The sequence below is a fragment of the Nylanderia fulva genome, unplaced genomic scaffold, assembly GCF_048542155.1.
Source record: "Nylanderia fulva isolate GAGA-0341 unplaced genomic scaffold, ASM4854215v1 Scaffold12, whole genome shotgun sequence".
NCBI classification, from domain to species: Eukaryota; Metazoa; Arthropoda; class Insecta; order Hymenoptera; family Formicidae; genus Nylanderia; species Nylanderia fulva.
Window position 1 is genome coordinate 2,223,320 of NW_028189409.1, and position 16,587 is coordinate 2,239,906.

The 16,587-nt window shown below is 27.2% G+C and overlaps 1 protein-coding gene across 8 annotated transcripts in view; it reads left to right on the plus strand.

Annotated features, from left to right (window-relative positions):
- Mical (Molecule interacting with CasL) overlaps nt 1-16,587 on the plus strand; it is a 30,223-nt gene that overhangs the window by 6,610 nt on the left and 7,026 nt on the right. For 5 of the 8 annotated variants that reach the window (XM_085490283.1, XM_085490279.1, XM_085490280.1 and 2 more), the window contains 16 exons: nt 475-732; nt 1,326-1,528; nt 1,890-2,023; nt 2,716-2,960; nt 3,382-3,504; nt 3,794-3,988; nt 5,555-5,794; nt 7,055-7,196; nt 7,480-7,601; nt 7,650-7,874; nt 8,521-8,680; nt 8,943-9,106; nt 9,260-9,462; nt 9,561-9,742; nt 9,913-10,037; nt 15,900-16,506. In XM_085490283.1, coding sequence (XP_085346409.1) covers nt 475-732; nt 1,326-1,528; nt 1,890-2,023; nt 2,716-2,960; nt 3,382-3,504; nt 3,794-3,988; nt 5,555-5,794; nt 7,055-7,196; nt 7,480-7,601; nt 7,650-7,874; nt 8,521-8,680; nt 8,943-9,106; nt 9,260-9,462; nt 9,561-9,742; nt 9,913-10,037; nt 15,900-16,506 — 3,328 coding nt within the window. The remainder of the gene's footprint in view (nt 1-474; nt 733-1,325; nt 1,529-1,889; nt 2,024-2,715; nt 2,961-3,381; nt 3,505-3,793; nt 3,989-5,554; nt 5,795-7,054; nt 7,197-7,479; nt 7,602-7,649; nt 7,875-8,520; nt 8,681-8,942; nt 9,107-9,259; nt 9,463-9,560; nt 9,743-9,912; nt 10,038-15,899; nt 16,507-16,587) is intronic. The other 3 variants (XM_085490284.1, XM_029309989.2, XM_085490285.1) reach the window with 2 other exon arrangements.

Consider the following 16,587-nt stretch of genomic DNA (forward strand, 5'->3'; position numbering starts at 1 on the left):
ATGAAAACAGGGTAATACATTTCTGATTTTATATATTACAACTGACAAAACAAAAAATTCAGCCATGTGTATTTCATATAAATAATAACGATAAATTGCTTTTATTTGTATAGTATGGCTTATTTATTCAAATATCAGAATATTATTATATTATCATTTTTATCATTTTATATATTAGAATTATAATATTAAAAACACTGTGTTTTAAATAATTATTGTTAATATCTAATAACTTTATAATAAAAAATGTTATAGAATATTATTTAAAATTTTGTGATATAATTAAAATTTTGTAATATATTCTGAAATTACAAGCAAATGAATAAGTATAATATAAATTATAAACAAAAGATAATATGAAAAAGTTTAAATGTTTTAATATTTATTTGAAGAATAGAGAACAAGTTGTATAAGCAAAGCTATATCACTTTTACTTGTTTCAACAGTTAAATTAAAACTATTATTGATTTCTAGGATCATGCTGACACCGCAAAATTACTCGCGAAAGAGAACGTGGATCGCGAGGCATTAATGTTGTATGCACGAGAAGCGGCCGAATTCTCGACGGAATATCAAATGATGAACATGGAATTTGCTGTGAATCATTATGGCCAACCGGACGTAGCCATGTTCGACTTTACTTCAATGTACGCGGCAGAAAATGCGAGTCGCGTATTGCAACGTCATGGACATAAACTACTTATGATTCTTGTAGGCGACAGCCTTTTAGAGGTAAATGATATGTATTTTTTGCGATTACTAAAAATTACGATTTTTTTATTTTATTTTATACATTTATGACACAAACTTAAAGTTAGAGATGTGTATACACAAAAAAAGAAGAAAAAAGAATAATAATTGCTTTATTTGTTACTTGTTTTTTTTTAACATTTATTTTAATTTTTGGAAATTTATATAATATGAAAATCTAAATTTTTCAGATTGGTCAACTTTAAACATTTTTCATTTAAAAACTATTATAGTCTCAATATTTTATTAGAATTTTTTATTTTAATTTGAGATACATTATCTAAATTATTAAGTTTGCAAATTTTTGAACGACATTATTCTACATATAATATATATAAAATAATATAATAATGGTTTATATAAAAATATACAATAACAACTGTACGATTAAGCAAAATTCTATTAATGTCTTTTATTTTATATATTTAATTCTTAATTTACTCCACTTTTTGATACTTTTTCACTTTTTTTTTTTGTATATTTCCATATTTCTCCATATATTCAGGGTTTTACATTTCAGCATTTCTTATTTTATTTAATCTTCAATGAAAAACTGAATGAAAAATTGATTTTAGCCATTTTGGCCCACTGGTTCTGGTTGCGCGAGAGGATTCTTGAGCTCTCTGGATGCTGGTTGGGCAATCAAGGGTTGGGGTGCTTCACTTTCACCATTAGAAGTAATCGCTGAGCGCGAGTCGATATACAGATTGTTGGGACAAACAACACCAGAAAATTTGAATAGAGATTATGCTGCGTACACCCTTGATCCTCACACTAGGTAAGACTCTCAACTATAATTTTTATTTTTCACAATAAGTCAATTGATTGATATTAAATAATTTATAGAAGATAGAGAAAATAACTTTTTACATATCAAATAATTGTCAAGTGTGTTTTAGAAAATTATCGTCGCAGATATTATATGAAGTTTTAAGATTTTTGGAATTTATTTTCTCTCTTCTTATATCACATAATATTATAATATATAATAACCAATATCGTCATAATATAATATTAATAAATATCAATATTAATATATTAATATTGTTATTAATATAAATATATATTAAATATGTAATAATAAATAATAATAATAATAAGCACTAATAATCAAATAAATTTGTTATTTTTTTTTCAAGGTATCCAAATCTTAATGTACGTTCTGTAACTCCAATACAAGTATGCAGTCTTCTTGATGCAGATGATCTTGAAAGTATCAAACAACCTGCGATACAGTCTGAGGCTGATGTTCCAAAGAAACGAAGACGTCGCGGTAAGTTTAACTATACACATACATATAATATCGAGTTTTATAAGATTTTTGGATTAAATTGTAATTATATTAAAATGTCAGACTGTTACTTTTAATGATTGAATTACGTCTTTTTTTTTATAAAATAAGTAATGTTGTTTTATGTCATATATAATGAATTCAATAGAAAATTGTACAAGAATTAACTAAAAAAATTGAAAAATATTCTGTATTTAAAAGTACAATTCTCTCATGCTATCAGTCAATGATAATTATTATCAATTCTTGATTCATATAAGAGAATGTATTCTTGTGTTGATTATAAGTAAAATTTTAAGTAAAATAAATAATAGGATTTATTAAAAATAAAAAAGAAAATTTAATGTAAAAAAATCTTTTTATTTAATTTCAAGAAATTATAAAAAAGAGTTAAAATAAACATATAATTATAACTTGCTTTAGACATGAAATAAAATGAATATTATTAATAATGGTGTTCCTCATTAACTTTATAACAGTATATTTTAATTTGATATGTTATTTCTTCATATTTTTTATTAAACTTTGTTTAAAAATTTAATATTCTGAAAAATTCCTATTTACTATTTTTATATATAAATTACACATTACACATATTATGGATCAAAACATATATTTTTTTTATTATTTTCTTTGATGTGAATTTAAAGATAAAATATTTTTCTTTTATATAGAATTGAGAGATGCTCAGATTCATCCAGACACGTTACTTCGTTGGCTAAAAAAGCAAGTTGCACTGTACGATAAAGTTCATATTGAAGATATGGGTGCCTCCTTCAAAGATGGTTTAGCTCTGTGTGCAATCATTCATAGATACCGTCCAGATCTAATAAATTTTTATAGCTTAAATGCGGAAGATGTAGTAAAGAACAATCAACTCGCCTTCGATATGTTGGAAAAAGAATTGAATATACCATCGGTAAGCATATTACATTTTTTTCTATTTGCTCTAATATCAATTACCTATATTATATTATTATTAATATGTATATATTCTTAATTATAAATTATTTAAAAAGGTATTCTGAATTCAAAGTTCCAAAAATAGATAATTTTCGTGAATATTTTTTAATAAATAAAAATAACCACTGTATAATTTGAATCTTTTTATAATATTTTTGAATATCCAATATTTGATTATTATTCACGAATTTTAATATCTGGGTAATGGCTAAAGTAATTAGCTACTTCATTATTATAAAGACATTATTATTATTTTTTATAGAGAGATTACCAGGATAATATTGACATTATCAATATAAATTACTGTATAATATTGTTTAAAAATTATTTGTATAATGTTGTTAATCTAAAAGAAGAAAAAATAATTATATTTGCAGATAATGACAGGAGAAGAAATGATTCAATGTGATGTTCCTGACACACTTACTATGTTTTCTTACTTAACACAAATATATGAAGTTTTCAGAGGCGAGATTCCGTATGTCAAGCATCCAAAATTGGTAAGTAACTTTAAAAATAACTGAACTCTCAAATTATGTGTATATAAAAAGATTAATAGAAAAAGCGAGATCAGAAAAATCTAATATTTTTTAGTATTTTTTGTCTTAATTATCTCATTGCTAAGTAATAATTTACGAGATTGTAATACAATTATTCAATTAAATATTTTAATTAAAAATTTGTAACCTTTCTCTTTTTTTGTTAATATTAAAGTTAATATTAAAAGGTCAGTATTAAAGTTTGATATTAATTTAAGCAATTATTAAAATGCAATATTTATTAAAATAGGAGCCAGAAGCAGAGGAATGCAGCGCACATCCAAAACAACTGAAACAATTGACACCTGAGGAAAAAGCTATGAAAAGGCACTCGCGCTCGCGATACTGTAATGAAAATGTACAGTCTTACGTAGACAAGAAAGAAAATGTAACTAGTCGACGTTCTCGAAAAAGGCGCAGTACTGAGAAAATGAGTGCAACAATGGTAAGTAAAAGAAATTTTCTGTCTTTTTCTGTAGCTCATGAATGATAGCTAATTACCTTTATTTATTTATTTAACAATAAGACAAATGCATTAATGATATATGTTTGATATTTTATACATTACATATTATATTTCATATTATTTTATATTATATTTTATATGTATTTGATATTTTTTACTTTAATTGTCTTATATTGTTTATATATGCTTCATTGCAGTTGCATATAAACATATAATATCATTATTGCAATTGTTTCAATTGATAAAATATATAAAAAAAGCAGATATAAGAATACAAAAAGAATAATATGTGTAAAAGTCTTTGTATTCGTGTAATCATATTACAAATATTTTTCTAAAAGTTTTACAATAATTTTAAAGTTATGGACATTTTAATATAATTACACAAGAGAGGAAAAAAGAGAGAAAGTGGAATTATGCAATATAAATCACTTTAATATATTTTGTATATATTTTAACATATATATATATATATATATATATATATATTTCTAAATATTGATTATATGCAGTAGTACAATCTAATTATATGGAGCAAATTGATTTTTATTTTAAAGATATTTTCTTATTCTACTTTTAATTTACATTATTTATCTTTAAAAAAAAACGAAAGTTTTAAAAGAAAATAATTTTTTTTTATATTATCTTGCAAAAAAGGCACTTATTTCTCTAAAACGATATGTACACCTTTCTACAACAATTTGGATTAAAATAATAATAAAAAAAATAAATTATCAAAAAATTCTGATTTACTAAAAATTAATCTAATTTTTAAAGATATTTTATTGGCAAAAAAATACAAAATATAGAACAAAAAATATTTAAATTTAAAAACAAATTAATTTTATATAAAAATATACGTAGTAATTTACATCTAGAATGACTGAAATGCTTGAATCTTATATAGTCACAATGGCAGAAAATCGAAGCTGTTACATGCCGCGGGATATTCATATCATTGTTAATCATATTTGTCGGACTTATCCTTACCGTACTTCAGGAGGAATAAATCTGTACTGAATATGCATAATCTTCACCATAGAAGAGATGTCCAGACTGTTAGTTATATCATTTTTTATACAATATTTATATAGTATATAGGACGTTGTCATATAATTGCTATCAATTTAAACTCTTAGGAGGCCATTTAAAAAATAATTACAATCTTTCAATTGTTGCTGTATGCATAAATATTGGCTAAAGCAATAGTATAGTATATGATTATTGTATCAAATTTATAAGCTAGTACCCAGTACTTAAAAAATAGTATAGGGGTTGATTTTATATATATATATTTTTTTTATAATTTTATTTTTTTTTCCTTTTTTTCTTTTTCCTGTGCATAAAATTTTGTTCTTTAAATAAAAACGGTTTAAGAGATTATGAATCTTCTTCGTCACTTCATGCTGTTTTGCAGTAGCATAATTTGATATAGGCTGTATAATTAGAAATATGCTGTATTATAAGATAGAAAAAAGATATTAGCATTTACGATTTTACGATTGGTCGATTCGACTAATGGCTATTCTCAAATTCGCCATAAAGGACGAAAGACAGAAAAAAATCGATGAGATCGAAAAGCATCGAGCCGAGCGTATGAAGAAGCGTCAATATTTGCGTAAGATGGCAACGCAACAATTCTACAAAAGCATGCAAATGCTGCAAGCCAATGCGAAACACGAGAAAGACGGGCCGTTTGAAGATTATGCGATTTTCTTATATCGTCAAACTGCGCCAGATTTCAAGGACAGAGTAAAAGATCTAGAGCAGAAAATACTCTACCCAGTAAGCTAGAGATCGATCACGAGTGAAGATGTTTGAATGTTTTTTTCTTCTACTCATCAATAAGAAATCAATGTTTTTCAATTCTGGAGATAACAGAATATATTCTTGATAAATATATATGTATACATTAGGGGATTTATTCTTCATATAATCTTGATCTTAATAACATATGTCAAGATGGTATATTGTATGTTATCAAGATCAAGATTATTGAAAGTCCTCTAATAATATCATATTTACTACATTGTTTCTAGAAGGTGCTCGGCATGATAACTATTAACTAATTAAACTTGTTTGAAAGATAAATTATGTATGTTATTAACTACTTTTGATTAATATGACGCTTAATAAGATTTTTGCAATTATATAGCTATGGACTTTGTCAATTTATTTTTTTGTACGACGAACACTTTATTTTGTAGTCGTACTTCGTAACTTATTGCACTTATAAGATCAACATTTATATGGAAAGAAAAAGAGTATTACGAAATGAAGATAAAAATAACAATATATATTTAAAAAATAATGCTTATATATTTTTTTTTTCAATCTTAATTTAAACAAAATTAATTTTTTAAATTATATTATTTGCATTTTTGAGTTTAAAGAATTATGTTTGAAATCAAAATGCATCTATTTATAAAATAATAATAAATCTTTAATTATGCTACTAAACTAATTAGATTACGTGTGTAATTTAATTAATATCACTAATTCAACGTGCATATCGCGCATATGCTTAAATTATTTAAACATAAAGTGTTATTAAACTTGTTAAATTATTGAATATTTATTGATAATAATTAAATTATACTAAAAAGCTCTCTAGGATTATTTAAATTAATTGTGCAAAGTATCTCGTAACTGATGGAACAATGAAAATATTTTAATAATTTTATATTTTATTAATTTAGTTTAAATTGGCTTAATTATAATTAATTTTAATTAAATCAAATCTCCTATCTGTTATTCTTGTTAAAATTTATTTTATTTAATTTTTCAGAATTTTCAATTCTAATATTAATAAAATTCCAATAATAAAAAGAAATCTAAATGAAAAATCTGATGAAATTTGAACTAATCTTCGAATTTATTTGAAAATACTGCTTTATTTTATTCTTTCCGAAAAAACCCTGTATATCTGTATTAAAATTACGCTTCATGAAATATCTTCCTGTTATTTGCTTGCAATATTTATATTCCCTGTGATTTTCATTCGTTTTTGTGAAAGGTTTCTATTAATTTATCAATTATTCCTAGGACAGACAACCCAAGATACACATCGGCTACGAAAAAAGAAGTGTGGACGAAGAATTTTCGGGAAGAATAAAAGATTTTGAAGATAAATTAAAAGGGGCAACATCTTCCGAGAAGAAACCTAGAGATCTTTTACGTGCCATCGGTTTGTATATACTTTTAATTTTTTATTTATTTTTTTTTTTTTAATGTTATTACAATTTTCTTTGGCGTTTATTATCGTCATTTTCGAGATATTTTAACATTGATAAATTTTTTGAGAATTCTATGTAACGGAATTATAAAGAAGAAAGAAAGGAGAAAAACTTATAGCTTTGAAGTAATTTTCAAAAGAGATTTTCAAACTTTTTACTAAAAATTTATTGATGTATTAGAATAATGCCATGTCATGTCAGATCAAATAATAAGATACTTTTGTGTACACATAGGTAAGATCGAGAAGACGGACTGGAACGTGAAGGAGATCGAGAAGAAAATCGAGGAAAACAAAATGGGCCGTGCCATTCGTCAGGATCGCGTAGAAAGAGTGCCAAAGTGGAGTCGCGAGCAGGTTGGCAAAGAAACTCACAATAGCACCAACATTCTCGCACTTTTTTAGATGTGTATATGTTTCATTCAGTTTTTAGCTCGGCAGATCAAGATGGAAAAGCGAGGCAACGATCAAAGGGACACCTACAGTAAGTACGCTGATATAGATAATACCCTGAAGAATATAGGGAAGAAAATCCGAGAGGGTAACGTGCTCGGACACAATAAAGTTTCAGCTATGGCTGAACAGTTTTTGAATAAAAATCAGGATACGGAACCCAAGCTGCAGAAATCGGTAAATACAATCTATCTTTTCTCCATAGGAAAAAATAATCAACGCAATATTAGAATTTTATCTGTTGGTGTATAAATGTTTATTATCTTATGTATATGTCGATAATCTTAAAAAAATTCTTCTTAATCACGAAATCTTTTTCAAAAAACTTAGATTATTATATTTTTACAGAAATATTTTTAAAATATATTTTTTACATTTTTTAAAAATATTTTTTCTAATTGTATAAAAATATTTAAACTATTATAAATATAAATTTACAAAATAGCATCTAAAATTGATGCATATATCATGTTTCAGTATTATAACTAATTATAAGTTATAATTATAATTTTAAAATCTTAGAAATGGAAACTTTTAAAAATAGTCACATTTATGTAAAAAATAAGAATATCAAAGATGTCCGTTTTTGTCTAAATAAAATTATTTATAAAATTTTAATTGTATGAGAGATATTTTACCAGTTTAAAATATACATTTTATAATTAATTATTAGTAGTAATTAACTAATTATTACATATAATAATAACATAAAAACTTAAAACTGTCTTGTTAAAAAAATCTTGCTAATAGCTTTAATAATTTTTTATATTGTGAAAATCGTAGCATTAATAATTATACTAAATTATACAAATTATTTGTATAGAATACTAAATCCACCATCGTGCTACCGGTGCAAGGAAGTTCAGAGATGTGCCATTTTTGCAATAAAAGGGTTTATTTAATGGAAAGACTGAGTGCGGAAGGCAAATTCTTTCATCGTGGTTGTTTTCGATGCGAATATTGCTCCACTTCCTTAAGAATAGGTAATAGTCTTTTTTCATATAATATTTTAAAAATGTAGGGAAAAACAAGAGCTTATACAATTATTTTATATAACAATATGAAAACCAATATATATATTGTACATATACATATTTCGATATAATGTAATTGAATGTAATGATAAAAGTAATAATAAGAAAATATATGCTATAATATCATAAACATATATATTAATAACACATATATGTTTCAGTAATTTTATAATATTGGCTATAATTTTTGGTATTTTTTTATCTTTTATAGGAAATCATACGTTTGATCGAGAGAAAAATGGAGGGCGTTTTTATTGTACTCAACACTTTGGATTATCAGGAACGATGAAAACTAGAGCGGAGAAGAAGAGAATTAATTTGTTGAATAAAGAAAATGTACCTAATGCCGGGATTACATTGAAAACTCCAGAAAAGGTACAACATCATACATTATATAATGACATAACAAAAATGTATCAACACTATAAACATAGAAAAATTCTAAATAAAAGGATACTTTTTAAAATATTTTGAAATCTAAATTTACTTAAAAATATATACTAATGAGCAAATATATGCATGTATTAGGGCAAAATACCATTGGAAGGCATTGTTGGGCTCGATCTTCTTGATCGTGGTCAAACTCCAGAGAGAATTGAATTCGAAAATCTAGCAGAAATATCAGATCCTGAGGAAGCTCACAGTCAAATGGACGAAGACGAGTGGACAGACAGAAATTTTGGTGTTTCTACTGCAGAAATGGGGTCCAGTGATGATATTTCTAATATGAGGCAAGTTGTGTATATACACACACATACACTATGAATGCAATAGTCTTTGTATTACATTTACAGTATTTTTATATTAATTATGTTTAATTTTGATACAGTGATTCTGACGAAGATGATGAAATATTTGAAGAAGCTATAGACCAGCCGCTAACAACCGAAGGAACTCTCGAGTTGGCTAAAAATTGGACACTGCGCTATTCTTATCCACATGCTACAATCGGACAATCGGACACTGGCAGCAACGAATACGAAGACTCTAGTGATGAATATACTAGCGAAGGTATCATTCAATCAATTCAGAATCAATGGATAATTTTCTAGTTAGAGTTTTATACACATAATATATATTAATTTTAATATATAATAATTATATACATAATAATACTTATAATAATATATAATAATTAGATATATAAATATATATAATACTATTTATAATTTCTTTATTAGATGATGAAAGCGGCACTGCGACCGAAGATGAGGAGGACATACGTGCTCGAGAACTTCGAAAACAAGAAGTGTGGTTGAAGGTGCCACCCCGCAGTTCTGATACCGATACTGGCTCGGAAACAGAGGTGAAACATTCTGTTCAAGACTCTGTAAATCCCGTTATAGCTCAGGAATCACTCATTTCTTGCGAATCTGAAGTAACAATGCCCTCAGTATCCAACATAAATGGTAGCGAATCATCATCCTGCAGAAATGATCTCGAAAAATCGCTAGAATCTTCCAACGAGATTGCATTAACTTCTAGTGAGTCAGGTATAGGTGCATATAATCAGGACACTATGACTTCCGCCGACAAAAATGGTACATCTCTCAATATTATTCCGCAAACTTCTGAAAGCGTCACCAATTCAACCCCTTTTTTGACATCGGTCCATGCTGATGATGACAGCACCTCGAATCTAGATAGATCTTTAATTTTTTTAACAAATATTCCTGTTAACGATCATTTGAACGAAGAAAACTATAGCTCCGAGTACGAAAGTTTCGTAGACGAAAACATTCAATTAGATTTAAACGGTTCAGAAAACAAAGTCAATGGAAATAGTTCGCAAAATGTTGATACGATAAATTTAAACCCCTTTGATTTAAATACAAATATTAATATTTCCAGCTTAAACGATGTAATTAATAATTCGTTAGATCTTTCTATAAATAATTTGAAAGAAGGCTTTGCACAAAGTAATGAAACCGATTTAAAACAAATTACAAGAACACCTTGCACTGATACAAGAATTCCTTACACGGATCCCAAGGTTTCTGATAACGAAACTATCTTGAATGCTGATTTGTCTTTGAATAGCAGTAAAAACAGCCCATCTTCTTCAACGTCAGAGATCTATCGATCGATTGAGATATTGTGTAACAATTCAGCCAACGACAATCACCTAGATGGCCTAGTGGAGCACTCGAAATCTAATTTACCAGAAGAAGTAGGGACACATAAACATGAAAATATTAATCAAAGTGAAGACAATCTTATTAACAAAAATAATATATTTATCGATGATGATAATAATATTCGCATAAACGATGTTACTGATAAGAAAATTGATGTAATTCCTGCGAGCGAATTACAAAACTTATATCCAGCAGTGACAGTGACGTCATCATCTCCAACACAGGGGACGCAGCTCGAAGAATTATCCTTGGACGCGAAGTTATTGGCTCCTCCGAAATCACATGACATTTCGAATTTTGGTAACAGCGCGTTTGATAAGCTGAAACACGATGTACAACAACGAAAGGAAAAGAACAGAGCCATAAGAAATGGACTTCGACCACTGTCGACCGAAAATGCCCGGTTGAAGATGAGTAAATATTTCACCGAGAATAAAAAATCGGTCTTGAAATGTCGACCGGCGCAAAAACACGAGGAAGCCAACGACTCATCTAAGATAGAAGTGGTAAAGTTGAATATCAAGCCTAGATTATCCGACAAGATAAATACAGAGGAAATGTTGAAGTATTTTAATAAGACCGATTCTTCAAATAGTTGTGACAAATGTCAAGTTTCGGACACAACTGAAGCTATTAAACCAGATGAACATCGAAAACTGGAAATTGAGAATATCAAGGATATAAGCAACGAGACAATTAATACGATCGATCGCCAATTTGATCAAATCGAAGCGCAAAATAGAATTGATAATAAGATAGACCAATTGCCTTTGTCGAAAGAAACTATAGATGATAATTTAGACTTTATGTATGATGAACTTCTTGAATTGCAGCCTCATTTAAATGATATTGATTATGTCGATTCTCCGATATCAAATCATAATGTTCCTAAATTAGATGATGATAATGCAAATATCTTAAATTCAGATATAGACGTAGAAACTATTTTGAAGAATGACATAGATAAAATATATAAGGAAGAAGCTAATATGAATTTAAATAGCAACATGATAGATAATAATATAATTAAAAAAGAGAATGTAATTAAAATTAATTCAGAGAGCAGTATTTTAAATAGTGGAGTAAATGAAGAAACAGATAATAATAACAAAGAGATGGCGGAAAAAATAAATATTTCGAATAATGACATAGATAAAATATATAAGGGAGAAGAAGCTAATATGAATTTAAATAGCAACGTGATAGACAATAATATAATTAAAAAAGAGAATGCAATTAAAATGGATTCAGAGAGCAGTATTTTAAATAGTGGAACAAATGAAGAAGAGACAGATAATAAGAACAAAGAGATGGCGGAAAAAATAAATATTTCGAATAATGACATAAATAAAATATATAAGGAAGAAGAAGCTAATATGAATTTAAATAGCAACATAATAGATAATAATATAATTAAAAAAGATAATGTAATTAAAATGGATTCAGAGAGCAGTATTTTAAATAGTGGAGCAAATGGAGAAGAGACAGATAATAAGAACAAAGAGATGGCGGAAAAAATAAATATTTCGAATAATGACATAAATAAAATATATAAGGAAGAAGAAGCTAATATGAATTTAAATAGCAACATAATAGATAATAATATAATCAAAAAAGATAATGTAATTGAAATGGATTCAGAGAGCAGTATTTTAAATAGTGGAGCAAATGGAGAAGATACAGATAATTATAACAAAGAGATGGCGGAAAAAATAAATATTTCGAATAATGACATAGATAAAAATAAGGAATTAAATAAAAATTTATCATTTGAAAATAATGCACATATTAATGCAACGTTGACCGTTCCTTTATTGTTAAATATTAATGCGGATAAAACTATTAAACGTAATATAATACATAAAAGTGATACTAATTTAAATGAGAATACACCGCGTTTATTTTGTAAAAACATTAAAGCTAATTCAAAATCATTGTCTGAATTAAGAGATACAATAAGTGAGGATGTAAAAAGTACAATTATCGACAAAGTGACAGATACGAAAATCACGAATGATGATTCAATGGAAAAGTGCATCCTAGAAGTTCCTAAGAGGCTGAAACGAAAACATTTGTCTAATGATATTAAGTTTACTCAAATTGAGGAACCTCCGCCTGAAATCCCAGTAAGAAAAAATTCTGCGAAAAGAAATTTGAAGCTTTCATATCGAAATGAGGATATCGAGGATACATTGGAACCGCAAAATCAAACTATACCTGAAATCCCGAGAAGAAGAAAGTCTTTAAAAAGAAATTTAAATAAATCTTTAAATCAAAATCAGGATGTCGAAGATGTATTGAAGCTGCAAAATCTAATTATTAACGATGCTTCAAAAATACGTAGTCAGAATAGAAATAGTAATAATGTTCCTAACATTCAAAGTCAGAATGTTAAGCTTTCGGAAATTGAAGCACAGAATGCAAGAGACGTCGCAACATTACAAAGTCAAGATATTAATAATATCTCGAAAATTCACCACCATCAGGATGTTTCAAATATTCAAAACTACGGTAACAAGAGCATTGAAAACCTTCCAAAATCAAATGTCACAAAATCACAAAACTTAGACAACGAAATTAGAAGAGATAAAACTATGGCAGAAAATCGAAATATTACAGATGTAAAGTTACAAAATCAAAGCCAAAGTGTACCTTCGAGTCCAAAAATTCATCATTCTACACATCGACGTTTGCCAAATAAACCCGAGGAATTTGCAAAATCTATTTCTGATACTAGTCACTCGAAGAAAGACAAATGCATAATTTCGTGATACTAATAAAATGACACATTTAAGAATTTTTATGATATAATGTTTGACAAAAAAAAGTTTAACTTGAATTATATTTAGTTTGATGTTTTAATTATTTCTCAGTTATCGAAGTTGATAGTATAATTTTCTATAGTTTTTTTATATATAAAAAAAAAACTTATGAAAAAATTATTAAAGTTTAGAAATACATTTTTAAAAAGTCATTAAATACATAGTTTAACAATTGGCAAATTATTAAACGACTGATAATATAGTTTTTCAATTAAACTTCAAAAAATATATAGCAAATTCTGATTTCTGTGTGATTCATGTAAAAACATGAGAACCTTAATTGAAAGCTTAACTGTGTTAAAATATTTTTTTTAATATTAACAATTAAAAAGTTGATAAATATGCACAAAAGAGATTACATCTCTTACCACGATTATATATATTGAAAACAATCTTTGTTATGTGTAACTGCATACTTATTTTTAAAATAACTATATGTTTTTTTACAGTGATTAGTCAGATGTAAGCTTTTACGTATATTTACCAAAAAGTTTAATATTAACAATGAAAAATATAAATATAAACAAATTTTTGATAACTAAAAATTGGCTTCAAATTGAGCAAAGAATTTCTTTGTATACTAATTTAATACTATAATACTATATGTGTTTTATATAAATGGATTATTAAATATTGATGATTCTATACTCTGCTTGAATGAAGTTATCGATGAAGCTATAGTTATCTAACTTTTTTTGGGTGCTTTCTAGTTATACACTGTGTGACACAGTTTTACACAGTGTTGACTTATAACTGAAACAGTATTTGAGCTTTTTTACTTTATTTGTAATAATTTGAAATCATAGAAGATACTTTTGCTATAAAAAAATGGGCCAAATGTAAAAATGTTAATATTCATGAAATGACACAAAATGACATAGTCGAACACAGCATTTTAGTTGTATAAGATTGTGTTGAGCACTGGAAAGTACCTCTTTTCAGATCTGCAGTTCTAAAATCTGTAGATTTATGAATCTATACAGATTTTGATTTTTACATTAACTTATAAAATTGGAAATCTACAATTATATTTTACAATGCTATGGATATTTATATGTTTCTAATATATATTGTAATTTTGCTTTTAAATTGTGATTTTAAACTTGAGAAAACTGTGTGGAGATGTATTAATAAAGTAGACAAAAAAAACAAAAAACATATGTGTAAAATTTTGGCTGGTGATTGATTCTTTAATTCTCAAAGGGGATAATTTTTAATCAACTGAATAAGGAACACTAAAGAAAAGGTAATAATTTTCTTGTGTATGAATGGAGTGTTATTGAACTAATTTATCATTAACAATAACTCAAATTATTAATTGTTTGCGTTTGGATTTAGTGCTCGTGTTAAAAATAGCAGTTTACTCACCAATTTTGTTGACTAATTTGTTGAAAAATTACCACCAGCCGACTACTTTATTAAATATCTCATCACATTCTCATTTTAATTGCAAAACTTAGATTTATTATATAAATTTGATATACTAGACATATGCGCAGTTAATGTACAGGTACATGCATACAATATCAATTGGTATCATAAAATGCATTTTTTTTAACAATGAGAATAAGAAATCTTTTGACAAACTTTTTCCTTTTAAAGATTTTAATACAATCGTGATATGCTAATGTTTTAAATTGCAATATTAAGACGTTAATATAATTTAGATAATATAATTAAAATAATAAATAAAATATAAAGTAATTAAAATAGAAAATATAATTTAAATTTAATTTAAAAACACATAACATGGTAATATAATGTGATAAATTTTAGTTTTAATTTTCTCTTATAAATTAATTCATTTCTTTTAATTTTTTTGATATGTGTGAATCTTTAAAATCACTCATCATAATGCGCGGTTATTTTTACCTAATAAAATGTAAGTTTAAACTAACAACACTTACGAAAAAAAAGAATTCTGTGATATTATATAATTAAACCAATTAGTCATAATATAATTGATTTAGCATTGATTAAGGCAACATTTACAGAAGTAACAATTTTTACATTTACATTGCATTTTTAAACACTTTGTTAATTTACATACAATAATACAATACACACTATAAGCTGAAAATTAGCATATTTGTGGCTCCACATTTTCTTCTTCTTCACACTAATTTACTAAAATTTAACTAATGCCTGACTCTGTACATCCATTTATATTTATATGATATTTATTCAGCATAAATTTGTTTGAAATAGGTTGCATCGTCGGAGGAGGAATCGACCGAAGAGAGCGCAGAAAACTCTGCGACGGAGATCTCGACCGATTCGGAATTCGAGCACGACGAGGCGACTCCGACGCAGCACGAGATTCCGGAGATCACCATCAACGACTCGTACGTCCGGAAAACGAGAGGCACTTACGTTGAGCCGAAGAAGGTACAAATAAAGAGCAAGATTATCTCCTCGATCAACAGCAACCTGAAGCAGGATAAGAAGCAGGAAGAAAACATCATCGAGCAGCTGACAAAGGACAACGATAAGTACCAGCCGAAGGTCGAGGTGAACTGTAACACGTCGGCCAACGTCGACACGAATACCCGAACACCATTGCTGAATCCTCGAAAGGGCGATTATCTTCTTAATCGCACTCATTCTACTGGAGGAATTGCCTCGAGGCTCTCTTTGGAATTGAAGAAACGTTATCTGCTGGGCGGATCAGCCTTGAGCGGCTCCGTCGTCAAGTCAGGATCGACGTCGAACGTGGACACAAAGCTGAGAAACTTCACCGACGCGATTTCTCAGCACCAGAAGCTGCTAAACCCAGCGCCAGAACCTAGCCCCACCATGCAGGCGTTTCTTCAAGGTTCAACTTTATTATTTTATTACATATTAAATGAAGAAAAAAGTTTATAAGTCAAATCTCATAATCAAAAATTATCAATTA